General features: G+C 34.4%; 1 protein-coding gene across 1 annotated transcript in view; it reads right to left on the bottom strand.

The window, feature by feature from the left end:
* Window positions 1-6,327: 6,327 nt before the first annotated feature.
* LOC111493929 (DNA-directed RNA polymerase 3, chloroplastic-like) overlaps window positions 6,328-15,897 on the bottom strand; it is a 16,042-nt gene continuing 6,472 nt past the window's right edge. Inside the window, exons 10-19 of the mRNA XM_023143856.1 lie at window positions 15,373-15,423; window positions 12,733-12,803; window positions 11,544-11,628; window positions 11,265-11,417; window positions 10,445-10,519; window positions 10,231-10,320; window positions 8,496-8,543; window positions 8,299-8,413; window positions 7,407-7,510; window positions 6,328-6,903 (exon numbers count right to left, since the gene is read on the bottom strand). Coding sequence (XP_022999624.1) covers window positions 6,793-6,903; window positions 7,407-7,510; window positions 8,299-8,413; window positions 8,496-8,543; window positions 10,231-10,320; window positions 10,445-10,519; window positions 11,265-11,417; window positions 11,544-11,628; window positions 12,733-12,803; window positions 15,373-15,423 — 903 coding nt within the window. The 3' untranslated portion in view covers window positions 6,328-6,792. The remainder of the gene's footprint in view (window positions 6,904-7,406; window positions 7,511-8,298; window positions 8,414-8,495; window positions 8,544-10,230; window positions 10,321-10,444; window positions 10,520-11,264; window positions 11,418-11,543; window positions 11,629-12,732; window positions 12,804-15,372; window positions 15,424-15,897) is intronic.

The raw sequence follows: 15,897 nt of genomic DNA, 5'->3' as shown, positions 1-15,897 counted from the left end.
GTGGGGGGGGGGGGGGGGGGGATGAATCAATATGATGAAGATGTGGTTCCAAGAAATTTGAAATAGGAATAGAGGAAAGAGGTTAGGCCTAGGAGCTAGGGATAGCAGGAAAGTGAGTTTCATCAAATTGAGCATGGCAGGTGATATATAGCTTAGTGGTGGCGGAATCAAGACAGCGGAACCCTTTATGAGCAGGACTATAACCCAAAAAAATACAAGGAATGCTGCGGGGAGAAAGCTTGTTAGACATATAATCACGCAAATAAGGATAAACACGACAACCAAAGAGATGAAAATTGTCATAATGTGGAGTGTAGCCATAAAGGAGTTCAAAGGGTGACTTACCTCCAAGAAGTGGAGTAGGCAACTAGTTGATAATATAAGCTGCAGTGCTAAAGGCGTCAACCCAAAAACGAGGAGAAAGATGAGAGTAAAAGAGAAGGGCTAAGCCAGTCTCAGTCACATGACGATGTTTTCTCTCAGCACAATCATTTTGAGCAGGTGTATATGGACAAGAAAGTTGATCGTGGATGCCAGAATTACGTAAATGAGTTTTGAAACAAGTACTAGTAAATTCGGTACCACCATCGCTCTGAAATACCTTGATACGAGAAGAATACTGATTTTCCACAAATTTTTTAAATTGAAGAAAAATATCAAAAAAATCAGATTTAAATTTTAAAGGGTAAAACCAAGTGAATCGAGAATAATCATCAATAAAAATAACATAATAAAGAAAACCCGAATTTGATTTGACGGGAGAAGGACCCCAAAGATCACAATGAATAAGATCTAACACATGAGACGACCTATGCTCATTGCGAGAATAAGGCAATCGATGACTTTTCGCAAGCTGACAAGTATTACATAATGATGGAGAAGGCAATAAAGACGTAAGAGAAAGATGACCGTTTTTATTTAAAAAAGAAATAACATAATGATTCACATGACCCAGACGAGCATGCCCTAAATCATATGAAGCACGTAAAAATTTATTTCTAAGGGCTGAAATAAAAGCAAAGTTGTCGCGCTCCAGCACATATAGCCCTCCATCTCTTTTACCGGTTGCCACCACCCTTCCTGTTTGACGATTTTGGATAGTAATAAGATTATTAGTAAATGTAACGGAGGGAGGAAAATCAGACGTTAATTTACTTAGGGAAAGAAGATTTTTAGTGAGGTGAGGGACAACCAAGACATCTAATAAGTGAATATTTAGAACAGGAGAAAGAGTACCGGTGTGGGTAATGGGTAGGGATGCACCGTTTCCTACGATCACAGAGTCCTTACCCATGTAATTTTTATACTGATCCAGAATAGATGGGTCGGCAGTCATATGGGCTGAAGCTCCAGTGTCCAGAAACCAATCAGCAGCATCGGGTCCAATAATAGAACACGACGTGTTAAAGGCTTTAGCAAGGTGAGCATGAGAAGAATCAGGTCGAACATACCGTTGGTTGCAGAGGTCAGCATAATGGCCCTCTTTGCGGCATATTTGGCAGTGAGGTGGTCGACGACCCTGACTTTAGTAGGTTCGTCCTCGATTAGAAGAGTCGTTTTTGTGAGAATAAGAACGACCTTACTGGTTGGTAAAGGAAGCAGGGTGGCTTCCATGGGTGCGACCACGATTAGTGGCTGTGAATGTTGTAGGAGTGGAGTTAGGGGACTCAAGGGAGCGCTGGAACAACTCAAAACTTTCAGCTTTAGAGACTAAATCTGCAAAACAGGGGATAGGGGTGAGAGCCATCTGAGCACTAGAAAAAGCTGAAAATTCGATGCCGAGTCCACGAAGGAACCAGTGCACTTTATCAATGTCCTCGACGGGTCTGCCAATGGCATGAAGTTGGTCACAAATTTTTTTGAAGGCACGGGCATACTCAGCAACAGGTTTGGTGTCACGTTTCATCAACTGCAAGTCATCCTTGAGTCTCAATTCACGAGCTTTCGACTGATGGCTGAACGTAGTTTCCAACGCAAGCCAAACATCACGTGCAGTAGAGAGATCAACAACAACAACCATGGCTTCCTCAGTGAGAGAGGAGAGCAGGAAATAGAGAAGTCATTGATCGACTGCTCTTCATGCCAAATATTTGGGGTTGAGTGTTGAGGAGGTTTCTGGTTCAAAACGAGGTGGTGGAACCATAGTTCTATCGACATAGCCCAGCATGTCTTGACTCTCAAGGAGAGGGAGAAGTTGACTTTTCCAAAGAGATAATTGGAGGAAGAAAGTTTGATGGTGATCATATGGATTAGAGAATTGAAAGGAAGAAGATGATAAGAAATTCAGAAGCCATAGAAAAGAAAGGATAAGGTTATTAAACCGAAAGGGCTTTGATACCATGTGAATGTTTGTTGAATCCACCACACCTAAATAGTGGTGAGAGTTCTCTTATTTATAATCAATACAGAAATACTGTAAATTACAAATTATTATGTAACTAAGTAGAATCTAATAAATTTATGTTTATAGATAAATAAAAAAGATAAAATAAAATAAAATAAAACCAAGAAGTGTCAATAAATAATAACAATAAAAAAAAAACTTATTTTTGGTGTTACTGCTAATTTTAAAATTTTATGAATATTTTTTAGACTCAATAATAACATAAATGATATTTTTGAACTATTGAGAGATATCAGTGATATTTTTTAAAATTCAAAATTATTTTTTAAAGACAAGAAAAAGTTAAAAGGATATTTTATGGCCATATTTTATATAGCCTCAAAAATGAAAAGACATTCCAAGAATTATAACAATCATATTTTATGGTCATAATTAGCCATTATGTAAATGTAAAATAAAAGTCTGAAATACAATAACTCTAAACTACTTTAATGTAATCCACCAAAAATTTATAACATCAAACTTCATTTTTTTTTAATATGCCATGAATTGAAATATCTTTCGATAATTTCAACAATATTTTATTCATATATTCATTGAAGCATATTGTATGATTGATGTCTCTTGGTTCATATCAATTACTAACTTCGACATATTATTATCAATAAATAATCTAAATTTGTTTAAAATTTTTTGAAATATCATCGACTTGAAATTTGACATTTCTGATATCGACTTCTAAAATGACTTGGGTTATATTAATATTTAATTATAACATAGGCTAAATAATAAGTATATTTTTTTAAAACTAAAATGTATAAATTTTAGCCCAATTTAATAATTTGGTTTTGGTTTAATAATTATTTTTTAGTTTTATCACCCATTTTAAAAACAAAGTCAAAATTAAAATTAAAAAAAAAATTGTAAAAATTCAGCATAATATAATTTTATTTATAATAATTAAAAAAGATTGAAAAAAAATCCTTCGATTTGAGTTCTCTTAACCACCAAATCAAAAATTGAATTTTCTCATAAAAAAATGGAATTAAATTATTCGTTTCTAAAATTATTTAACCCGATAGGATGTGACGTGGACGGTGACTATTAGTACACGTGTCAATGACAAATATCGAAGGGAGTGGTTTTGAAATAAAATATATTTTTATTAATTTGAATAAGCATTACAACCTTAAATATCACAATTTTTACTCTTTCACAAGTATTTATTTAAAAAATATATTTTTATAATCTCTCAAAAAAAAAAAAAAATTTAAAAATTCTATTAAACTTTTTTTTTTAATTGATAAGTTTAATATTATTAATAATTTATTTATGTATGAAACAAATTTAAATTTATACTATTTTCAAAATCAATAATTAAGTTGCTTAGATTGAAGGATTAGAATGAAAATTATTACAAAATTGATTTGTTTTTTTTTAATTAGGATGAGAATGGTTACAAATTTATAATGAAAAATTAAATTATAACAGATTTGATTATAGAAAAATATTATAGGTATTTAACAAATTCATATCAATTTCTTTGAGTGGGAGCTTAAATAGCTTATGAGTTGAGTCGATTTATGAATTTCTCTAAAATTAATCGAGTTTCATCGAACCAAATTAAAATTATTGAGTAGGGGAGGATGTCACGGTCATACATGTCCAAGGCGTGTTGTCAATGGCTACATGACAGATATCTCGGTCTTGCTTGTCCAGGACGTGTTGTCCAAGGTTGCATGCCCATTCCAAATCCCTTTTACATGTTTTAATCCTAGATAGGTCTTTACCATTCCATATTAGGTCGGTATAAGGGTGTATGATCGTTCACCAAAATGTATTATAGAGGGATATGACTAGTTGTCAACTTCTTCCTACACGATAGTCATATGTAGTAAGTCATTGTTGTTGCCTTTTGCTTACATTCTCATATAACACCAATTTCAATTTCTTAAATCTCTATGTCCCCGTTTTCTAAAACCTTCTTTTCGAACTGGGGCTAGAGGCTCGAGCATACATCACTTGGCCGTAAGCGACGCAAAAACGAATAAGCTTAACTCACTCGTTGCTGAGAAGTGAGTACGACATAATTGCAAGTCCATTATCATCAAAGTAAGATTGTGACAAGTGTGGTTACTTTTAAAGTTTTTTTTTTTTTTTACCCATGTATTTATTTAAGAGTTTTAAATAAATTATAACAATTGGAACCAATAAAATTCAAATATTTATAGTTGGATTCCATTACATTAATTATTTAATAAAATTATTAATCAAATTTGTTTCGGTTAATTTAATATTTGAATAATATATTATTTATAGAATATATCTTAGATATTATATTTAATATTTTTTTTTAATTTTATTTTTAATATTTAATTAGTTTATATTTTTTATTTTCATTAAAAATGTGGTCACATTTGATTCTTTTTATTTCTTTTATTATTTTCATTAAAAATGTCGTGTTATTCATTTTAGGACTCAAATATTTAAATTTAATAAACATGTTGTTATTTTTTTTTTAATTAATTGACTTATTTTTAAAGTCGATATTATAAACCATGAGAAAATTTTAAATAAACTTACGTTTATATTTTCTATTTAAAATTAAGAATGGTCAACAAATTCGACCTACGATTTGAGTTGAATTATGTTCAAATAAATAAAAATAGAATCAATTGGAATGAACCGAGTTTATGGTTAATTTTGAAATTACATTTTTACTTCAGATACAATTATATATATATATATATATTAAATTTCATAATTATTTTTTTATTATTTATTTTTAGACTACTCTATTGAAGATTATTGGGACGGAGTCTTAATTGAATAGAAGATCATGAGTTTATAAGTGAGGAATGTTATCTCCATTGATAAGAGGTTTTTTGGGGAAGTCTTCCCAAAGCAAAGTCATAAGAGTTTATGCTCAAGTATACAATATCACAAGATCATACCGTTGTGGAGATCCGTGATTCCTAATGTACCATTTTTACAAATTATTTTTAATTTAAAAAGATAAATAATAAATTAGTTTGTGTTTTTTTTTTCTTTTTCTTTTTATTTTAAATAAAAAAATTAGGTTTAAATAAAAAATTAATAGTTAAACAAATTTACCAAAATGCCATTACAAAAAATAAGAACTTTTTTTATATAAAATTACAGCAGTGGAATTATAATATTTTAAATTTTAATTCAACACTTTTGAGCAGGGATCGAATCATTGACCTACGAATAATAATTAATATATTATCTACTGAAACTTAAACGGAGTTGAATTAGACTTAGGTATTCTCTATAGACAAGTTTTATAAAGGTACCAATATACACAAATTTGCACTCAAATTTGTAATATAAGATTTAAAAAAAAAAAAAATAGAGGAGAATAAATTATTATTATTTTCAATAAAAAAAAATAATAAAGCCCAATTTTTCTAAAGAAAAAAAAAGGCGAAAGCCCAACCCATGTGCTTCATTATTGCAATCTCTCTAAAAATAAGACAGGTATGAATTAAACTGAATAAAATAAAGTAAAAAAAAATAGTTATTTTAAAGTTTTAATGCGTTGACGGGGATAGGAATGGAGAGGAGGAGTTTAATCCCATCCCTAACCCAATTTATCTAACGGGAACAAATGTTCCCCACTCCCTCCCTCATTCCCCGTTGAAAATGGGAATCCCCTCCCTGTTCGGAGCAGATCCCCGTAAGTAAAATAGGAGGTAATTCACATGACATTAGATTTACCATTTGGATGAGATAAAAATTGTAAATTCGACGCATTTGCAAGTTCTTTTTTAAATGCTATCACATTAGAATTAGAACGTATATATCAAAAATTCACTCGACAGTTTCAAATTCAAATTTCTAATTATTTACTATCGAGCTCCCCGAAAGGAGAAGAAATTCAAAATCAAATTGATAAAACATCATAAAAACTTAATACCAGAACAGCTAAATTTAATCCAAATAAGGAATATATAATCTTGTAGGGGTCAAAAAAAGGATATCTTTGTTTAATTATTGAAAGAATATAGTACAAAAGTGTCTACCAGGGAACCTATACACACAAAATGAAGGCTTCTGATAACTTATTTTTCTTTTCTAATTCATACAAATAAGAGCTTATACAGAAGATATGGGGTAAAGAATGCTCATCTGCAGCACGAAAATGAACTCTCGAAATCAGAAGCCAGATGAAAAATGGCTGCTCGAGTCTCAATCTCAGATGAACTGGCTGTAAGCTCGTCGTTAGCACGAGTATCCATTAAGATCTGCGAGAAAGATGACCCCAGAGAACGTTCATTTCCCTGAGAACAGAGCGGCTCTGGGCTTCCCTCACTCTTGCTTTCTTGTATCAACTTTACATTTACTTTTCAAAATTGCTGCCTGTACAAGTTTTCACTAAGCCTTGTTTCTGCAGAATGTCATGGCTGCAGTTGGGCCGAGACGAATCAGTTGAAGAAGTACGGAGATTTAAGAACCTCTCGTAAGTCAAAATCGCCTCTCTCGGGGAGGGGAGGGAACGTTAATCCTGGATATGTTGTTTCAAATTCTTCAAGCAACTGGCAAGAAAGCAAAATAGCTCCAAATTCAATAAGGGAAAGCTACAAAAATCGAAACAAGTGTAAATTACAGCTGAAAAATATCTGCAGAATAGGTCTAATGCAAGTCTATAGTGGGGGAATACACACCACAGAGGTCAAAATATAACATTCGGTAGTATGGGGACTGAAAACACGAAAAGTTCGAACACCTTAAATGTAGAATAAACTCTTAGACCCGTTTGATAACCATTTGATTTTTTTTTTTTATATTTTCGGTAGTATGGAGACTGAAAACACGAAAAGTTCGAACACCTTAAATGTAGAATAAACTCTTAGACCCGTTTGATAACCATTTGATTTTTTTTTTTAGAAAAAAGTAGAGTTTATAAACACCATTTCTTCCAATATGTTTCTTCGTTTTCAAATGTTTCCTTAGAAAAAATGAAAATCGAAGCACAATTCTCAAAAACCAAACTATTATTAAATACAGCATACTATAAACTTAATAACAACATACTTACACTATCAAGAACTGGCATACTATAAAGCTCCACAAATTTTTCTCTGAGTATCAGATTCATTTGGTCCACATCACAGGCATGTGTCCAGAAGGAGTCATGCACCCCTGTAACAAAATTACTTGGGCAGGTGAGAGTACATCAACAGATTAAATTCTTGAAAAAAATTGTTCTTGAAAATCATTTAGATGAACGAAATAGTTGAATTAGCATTTACTTAAAAATAATAATTTACTTTGTTGCACGTGTTAGGAATCATGGACCCTCCACAATGGTACGATATTGTCCATTTTGAGCATAAGCTCTTATGGTTTTACTTTTGGTTTCCCCAAAAGGCCTCATACCAATGGAGATAGTGTTCCTTACTAATAAAACCATGATCAACCGCTTAATAAGACGATGTGGGACTCCTCTTCCAACAATTCTCAAGTGCTCCTTGTTCGTTTTACTTCTCATTTTCCTTACTGGATATGCTATATATCTGACATCAAATAACTTATTGATAGATAAAACTGTTTGAGAGATAATTCAATAAGGTCCACAACAGGTCCATGCAGAAGTTTCTTTCCATTCCCTCTGTTAAAAGGGTAGCAGGCTTTAGTTTGCTTTTGTCTTCATGCTATTTTGCGAGTATTTTGAGGGAAAGGAACAGTAAATTTTTAGAGGGGTTTTGGGATAGTGCCCTATGTTCAACAGATTAATAATCCAAAAATAATAACAATAGTAAATGAAAGTCTAGTAAAATTTCTCCTAAATGATAGAGCTAATGCCTTAATCCATCAAGTTTATGCTAGCCGTATCTTCAAGTTATTCCCTTAAATCATTGACAACTTTCTTTCCCCAGAACGAAGATTTATTCAACGGTCAAAGCTTTGTATAAACTGGAAAAACTAACCTGCAAAACGTAAGCCGGCATCCCTACAGGCGAGGGCAGTGAGCATCATATGTGAACCATCCAGTGAGTGTACAAAATTAGGAGGAAATGCAGTTCTCTGCTTTCTAACATCCACCTGGAAATAATGTACCAATTAAATAAGCTCAATGAACATCTGGAGAATATCATATGATTCGAGACCAGTGACAGAAACTTACCGAGTTACCCTCTCGTTGTAAAGCCAAAACTTGAAGAGATGTCCTAACCTGCAGCACAAAGATAAGACTGAGTACTGTCATACTGTGTCTTCCTTTAATAAGCCAAATGAGTCATTTACTAATGAGGATGCTTGCAGTTAGATTGTCGATGACTATCGACCACAGTTATTAATATATTCATCCACAGAGCACAAAAAACTGAATTCAAATGCTAAGGAACTAAAAACTATTATCCTCCCAACTATGCATCACCAATGCAATGCTATAAAATCGCCTGCGCCCATTATGCCAGAGTTCTGTGCGCTATAGCTGGAGACATAAGAGGGCCAACGATGCTAACTTTCCAGGAGCTTCCACTCAATAGTGAAGGATTAACAGGCAGAAATAACAGTCATTTGATTTAAATCTTAATCAATCATATAATGAAAATGGTGCCTTCTGGAATGCAGTTGCCTTATGTACCAGCTTTAAAGATATTCTAACCATTTTCATGAACAGCTACAAGCTCCAGGGATTGGGGAGCACCACTGTTAAGAGATTCAACAATTTCTAGACAAGCATGATGTAACAGCCCAAGCTCACTAACTACTAGCCGATATTGTTCTATTTGGGCTTTCTCTTTCCAGCTTCCCCTCAAGGTTTTTAAAATAAGTCTTCTAGGGAGAGGTTTCCACACCCTTATAAAGAATGTTTCGTTCTCCTCCCCAATCGATGTGGGATCTCACAATCCACCCCCCTTCGGGGCCCAACGTCCTTGCTAGCACACTACCTCTTATCCACTCCCTTTTGGGGCTCAGCCTCCTCATTGGCACATCGCCCGATGTTTGACCCTGATACCATTTGTAACAGCTCAAGCCCACCGCTAGCAGATATTGTCCTCTTTGGGCTTTCCCTTTCGAGCTTTCTCTCAAGATTTTTAAAGCGTGTCTGCTAGGAAGAGGTTTCCACTCCCTAATAAAAAATGCTTCATTCTCCTCCCCAACTGATGTGGGATCTCACACGTAATGTTGGAAGCCTAAGGTAGGCAAACTCGAGAGGCTGGTCAACGCAAGTCCTACCAAAAATAAAATTATATCCCCTATTCCCGCCTTGTACCTGATAAAGTTCCCCACTAGAACTCCACACTTGGAGACAAAACACTAGAGGTAATAGAATTAGAATTCTCAGCAAACCATCTAATCCCATCCATCCTGACCATCTCTAAATACAAAATGAATCTCTCCAGAATATCAAACCATACCCATCTTGAAGCAAAGGGAGTGTCTTATGCCAGGAGTCCATTACAGTGTGAATCACCTGTTATTCAGCTGTAAAGGAACCTGTAGTTGTTGGAATAAGATTTCTTTAGAGTTTGGTTTAAGTTGGGGTGCCCACTCAAGCAAATATCTAGAATATCCTATGTGATACTCCTTTTAAAGAGAAAATAAGGTATTGATGTCATGTGCAGTGAACACGACTTCGAAATAGTTGGTTGCAGAGAAAATGATTTCTTTAAAGGGATTAGTAAGAGCTGGGTGGCATTCGGGGTGTTGTTAAGTTTTCGGGTTCTTCTTGGTGTACCTTCGTTCTCATTTTATATAATTACGGTTATTTTCTTTCCTTTTTTCTTTTTTTTACTATTATTAACTGAAGTGGGTTCGTATAAGGTGAAGGTGCTCCCACCTCTTATCTACTTTTCTGAAAATCAAAAGTTGATTTGGTTTCTGGAAAAAGATTCCATAAAGAGGTTACTCACAAGATGCCGTTCACTTCTATAGTAAGGTTGAACTACAGGGAGACCAAGAGGAGTGGTCCAACGCACAGGCTGATTATCTGCAGCAATGACCTGCAAGTGTGACATATTTAACAATTAGAACTTACAACGACAGTTAAAAATAATGTCCGAAGTATGCCATTTTATATAGATAGCAAGTAACCTACTGCCGAGAACATGTCAGAATGGTGCATACCTTAGCACAATCACCAAGCCAACTCATTATCCCACGTGCAGCTCCAAATATCTCCCCAAGTGCAGCCAATGTCACCTGTAGGAAACGGTACAACAATATTAAACATGGTCGACATTTTGAAAAATGAAACAAACCATTCCCTTTTACTAAAGAGGTAGAAAAGTAAGGACAAGGGGGATAAAACGTCTACCAGCCTCAACCTACCCACAGGGCATTAAGAAAAAAAATCAAAATGTTAATAAAATAAAGAGGGAAAGTACAAAATTCTCCATGTAATACGCTCCGAGTGGAGGCAGTGTGCTACAAATATAATATGCGCAAAAACATAAACTCCGTTAGCTCTAAACTAATCTTGAAATATTCTGCTATTTCTCTCCAACCAAATAAGACAAATCCTTAGCACTGACTCACATTCCTTCATGTAACTATCACTTTACCACAAACCCACTAGACAGAGGATCTTGGGGAGATGTGCATAAGGACTCCAACAGAAAGGGGAAAGCAAAACTTCCCAGATAGTAATCAGACCAGCAAGGAGAAGCAAATGTTAATGGATGAGCAATGGTAAGGAGCTCTTCATAAATTACATTTAAGGAAAATTTTGAGGAGACAGTAATATGTGGAGATATATCCTCTATAGCCTAGGTCAAGTATTCTAACTCTTGTAAGCTAGGGACACCACAAAAAAGTAAAGGTTGTCAATATTACGAGCAACCAAATTAAGTCTTATATTCTGCTAACACATGAAAGAAATTCAAAGTAATAATAATGATTTCTCCAAAAAGAATATAATCCGAGCGCATAATTAGTAATTACTTACTTTAGCAGCATAACAGGCTGCTTGAAATAGCAGTCTATCATCAGAAATGAGGCCTTTCTCCCCAAGTCTTTTTTTAATTTGTTCACGAGCTCCAATAAACGTGACACCATATACAGAAGTCATCACTGTCTGTTTCACCAGTTTGCGATCAACCTGAAAGCCTCAAAAAGATAAACTAGTTCAACAAGAAATTTTTTAAGAATCAACATCTTTGGAAAATATCCTCCTTTTAAGAGGAAACTGAACTGCAGCTTGGTGGCTAAGCCAAGCAAAACAAACCCGATCAATTAGGATCTTAGCCAGTAAAGCATTTGGATTTGTCGTTGGATCCTGGTTACCATCCCTGATCATGATATTGTGAACCCTGTTGACCAATAATTGAAGTAAAACAAAAGTGATAAAAAGGAGAGATACATTTTCACCAATATATATATATAAAAGGAACCAAGCTTTTAGTGAGAAGCATGAAAGAAAATACAAGGGCATACAAAAAAATAACCCAACAAAGAGTCCAACTATCAACAAGAAGAGAACTCCAACCCAAAAGAACATCGTCTAGCCACACACAAAAAAAGAAAAAACACAAAAAAAAAAAAACGGAAGCCCTCAAGAGGTATTAAATCTAATATTTTCACCAGAATATGATCAGTGTATGGATAGGCAGATAAATTTTGAATGTGTACAAGTCTTTAGTGAAGTGGGTCAGAAGAGACTCAGTGGTTGTAACTAGCGTATAGTCGCTAGCCTACAACAAAGTGGAAAGCTTAAGTTTTTTTTTTAATTATTCCATACAATTTCAATCCTCGCACACACATAAAAGGTAGCTAACCTTTTTTTTTCCTCGTCAGAAACTGAATATCATCAAGAAAGCTGTATAAAGAGGATAAACAATCTCCAGTTATGCAGGGGCACTCCCCACTTGACTAATATTGAAAGGGAATTGAAACTACTAAAATGATCAGAGACTATACTGGCTCAACGCTAGGAATCTAACTAAATCCCATAATTCCTCTAAACTCTTACATGTCTTTAAAAATTATTTAGACCGCCAGAAAAAGTTTGAAAAAGGGTGACTAAAAATAATCAACCAAACAAGTCATAGAGACAAAAAAATCATCCAATTAGTGTTAACCAAAGAGGAACAATAGATATAGAAGAACTTTTACTAAAAACCCCAACAGGGAGTCATACAATGAAGGGTCTCTCAAATTTCTTCTTCCTTTCTAGAAGAATCGTGAAATTTTCTGATTTCTACCTCTGGTAGAATATTACCACAACATGGCAGAATACTACTACAACACCTTTGATTCTTGTTTAAAATGATGACCAATGAGCAACATGAATTTATTTTACAGGAAACAAGAAAAAAATTACAGAGATTGACCATGACGGTTCCTTTAACTCAAACTATAGTGAACTGCAACCAGTGATGACTAAGTTGTACTTGGATTGAAGACTTTGAACATACCTGGCAGCAATTTCCGAGTAAACATCAGCAGGTTTATCTCCAGCAACTAAGTTAACAGCAGCTGCTTCGAACTGGATCCATAAAAAATACTCTTTTAGAATATAACAAAATTTCAACTTCAGCAAGTACACCACATGTGAAATTGATAATAAGAGACTCCAGCTATATGAAAGAAGGAGCATTTATTGCAACTCGGGTCCTAAATTTTCATAAACTATAAAGTAAAACATTAACGAACCCAACCCCACCCCTCCTGATAAGGAATCACTATAAGGGAAAGTAAAATTTGGATTTCTTTGTTGATCAAATATCTCAACGCAAGAATACTTGTTTGAGATTTGAATCACTTCACAAACAAAATCGATCACATCAAACTTGAATAATTCTAAACATGCAACCTAAACTACATAGAATTGCGAAGAAACTTAACCCTAATGATAAGGAATTACTCCAAGGAAAAGTAAAATTCGGATTACCTTGTTAATCAAATATCTCAAGGTAAGAACACTTGTTTGAGATTCAAATCACTCCTCAAGCAAGATCGATCATGTTAAGCTTGAATAATTCTAAACATGCAATCTAAACTACATAGAATTCCAAAGAAACTTAGCCCTTAGCTAAAACAAAGCACAAATGCTCTTTTTACTACATTTTCAAGTCTACTTTACAAAAGTAACATACATGGCTTTATAGCCTCAAAATAAAAACCCTTGACCTTTCATGAGGCATTTTAAGAGTTGCAACCTTCATACTTTATGATCATAATTATCCACTAGGTAAATGTAACCTTAAAGTAAATAAAAGTCATAAAATCCATTAAGGAAACACCATAACTTTAGAGGATCATCTACCCAAAATTTGTAATCATCCAAGAATAATGAAGCTTGATTCTTCCTTAATGTGTCATGACATGAATAGCAAGATCTTCTGATAATTTGAACAACATTTTTTTCACATCTTCCTTGAAGTTTATCTTGCACGATTGATGCCATGGTTCATATCACCTCCCCACTGCCAGGCCCATGCATGCCTGCTGCCTAACTCATCGGTGTGCCTGAACCACCGGTGATGGCTCCAACTCCTAGTCACCAACCACACGACCCACCCATTACCTTCTCCATTGACCGCAAGACTTTCTCTATTGAAGGTGGAAAAGGGTTGCAAATCACTAAAACAAGTAGAGACCAGTCCTTTACCTAGTCTTTCAAGTTTGAATCTCAACCATGGCTCTTCTCATGTTTTTCTGACCTGAACTAAAAATTCTTCAAAGAATACTTGAATGCTGAATATGTGTTATGGGTAGAAAAGATTTCAAACAAAAAAGGGCATTGTGCTGAAATTGCAAAATTGGGAGTCAATGAGTAGAATAAATCTGGTTGGAAATGTTTCCTCTCTCCTCTTAATGAGCTCAGCAACCCCTCTCCAACAATCAACAAAAAAGAAAAAAAAAACCACCTACAAGGAAGCCATAAAGGGAAAACATTCAATAGAAGAGACTCCTCTGTTATTATTTTTAGAGAACACTTTCGTGATGACTGGTATGAGATTTTATGAGCTCTTCAACAAGAAGTATCTGATTTTAAGTCTATTAGCCCCATTCAACCTGATAGGGCCTCCTCAGAGTGGAAGACAAGAACAGAGGACTACTTTGTTGCACAAAGAGGTGGTATAAGGTGGGAACTTAAAGGTGAGATCAAATTGGAGTATGGAGTCCTTTGTGCCTTCGTACGGGGGATGGATAAAAACTTATGATTCCTTCAAGAAAATTGGGGATGCCTATGGACAATACATCAATACAGCCACCAAAACACTTCTCCCAAAAAAGTGAATTTTTTTTATATGGGAGCTCAGTCATTGTTGCATCAAAACTTTTGACAAGCTTCAACGGAGATCTCCATGGTTATGTTTAGCTCTGAGCTGTGGTCTTTTCGGTTTTAAAAGTGAAGAAACTTGATTCACCTCTTCAGCCATTGTATCTTTGCATCAAAATACTGAAATCAGCTTCCAGATGTTTTTGGTTCAGCTTTTCTCTCTTACTTTCTTGGGGCACCCTTTTAAAAAGGACAAAGGGATCCTTTGGATCAAACACATTCGTGCTTTTTTTCTAACATTTGGTTGGATCGCGATTCTCATAACTTTTTGGACAAGGACTGTGACATAGGCTATTTTATAGAAGCTACATCTCTGTAAGCTATCAACTGGAGCATATTGTTTCCACCTTTTGTAAATATAGCCTTACCGCCCTCACTAATCAATGGAGGTGCTTTTTGTAAATTGTTCTATTGATAGGACCATTTTGTATCCCATTTCATCATACCAATGAGTGGTTATTGTTTCCTATAAATAATAATAATAATAACAATAACAATAGACATAAACAAGAAAAAGAAAGAGGACGAAAATCCTGAAAAAGAACAAAATTATTGGTGCACAAGAAAAGAATAAACTTTGAAGCCCAAGGGGAGATATTAGCATTGTTACATTATAACTCATCATCCCTAAACATATTATTTGATGACTACGAAAGAAGTTGAGGAATTACCAACGATAATTTTATCTTTTTAAGACAAATCATAAAACAAGGAAGGAATATAAGGAATGGATTTTCATGTGACACAAATAGAGATTATTTGGCCTTACAGTGTCTCTTCCCAAAGCTGCATAGTGCTGTAAGCCATTGCACGAACCATCCTGAAAAATCATTACTTCTAAGCTGTCACTACATGGCTCAAATAAATAAACAGATGTTGTGCAATATACAAAAGATAAGAGATATTAAGTTCAAGTAAAGACAGTAAATAATCACGAAAAACTGTGAAAAGGAGGAGATAGTAAATCTAATCAAAACATGAAACAAAAAAGAAAAACAAACATTAAATTCATTTGAGTTGCAATATGATGAACTAAAGAAGTAAGCTCATCCCAAAAGATACAAAATATAGACAATTTTCCATGATGAAAATTGGCAGGCCAGGAAGATCTGAGGTGGAAAGAAACTCTTGTACTGGAATATGCTTACCTCGAGAGGAATGATGGAAAAAGAACGTTTCTAACACAAGGATAAGAAATTATCCAACATCATCTTTAGACAAAACCTTACCAAATTAATTATGCATGGACACGAAGGTTGCATCAGAGTCAAAAAAAAAAAAAAAAAAAGGGCCA

Source organism: Cucurbita maxima, unplaced genomic scaffold (assembly GCF_002738345.1).
Source record: "Cucurbita maxima cultivar Rimu unplaced genomic scaffold, Cmax_1.0 Cma_Scf00019, whole genome shotgun sequence".
Classification (NCBI taxonomy): domain Eukaryota; kingdom Viridiplantae; phylum Streptophyta; class Magnoliopsida; order Cucurbitales; family Cucurbitaceae; genus Cucurbita; species Cucurbita maxima.
This window is presented reverse-complemented; position numbering and strand designations above follow the sequence as displayed.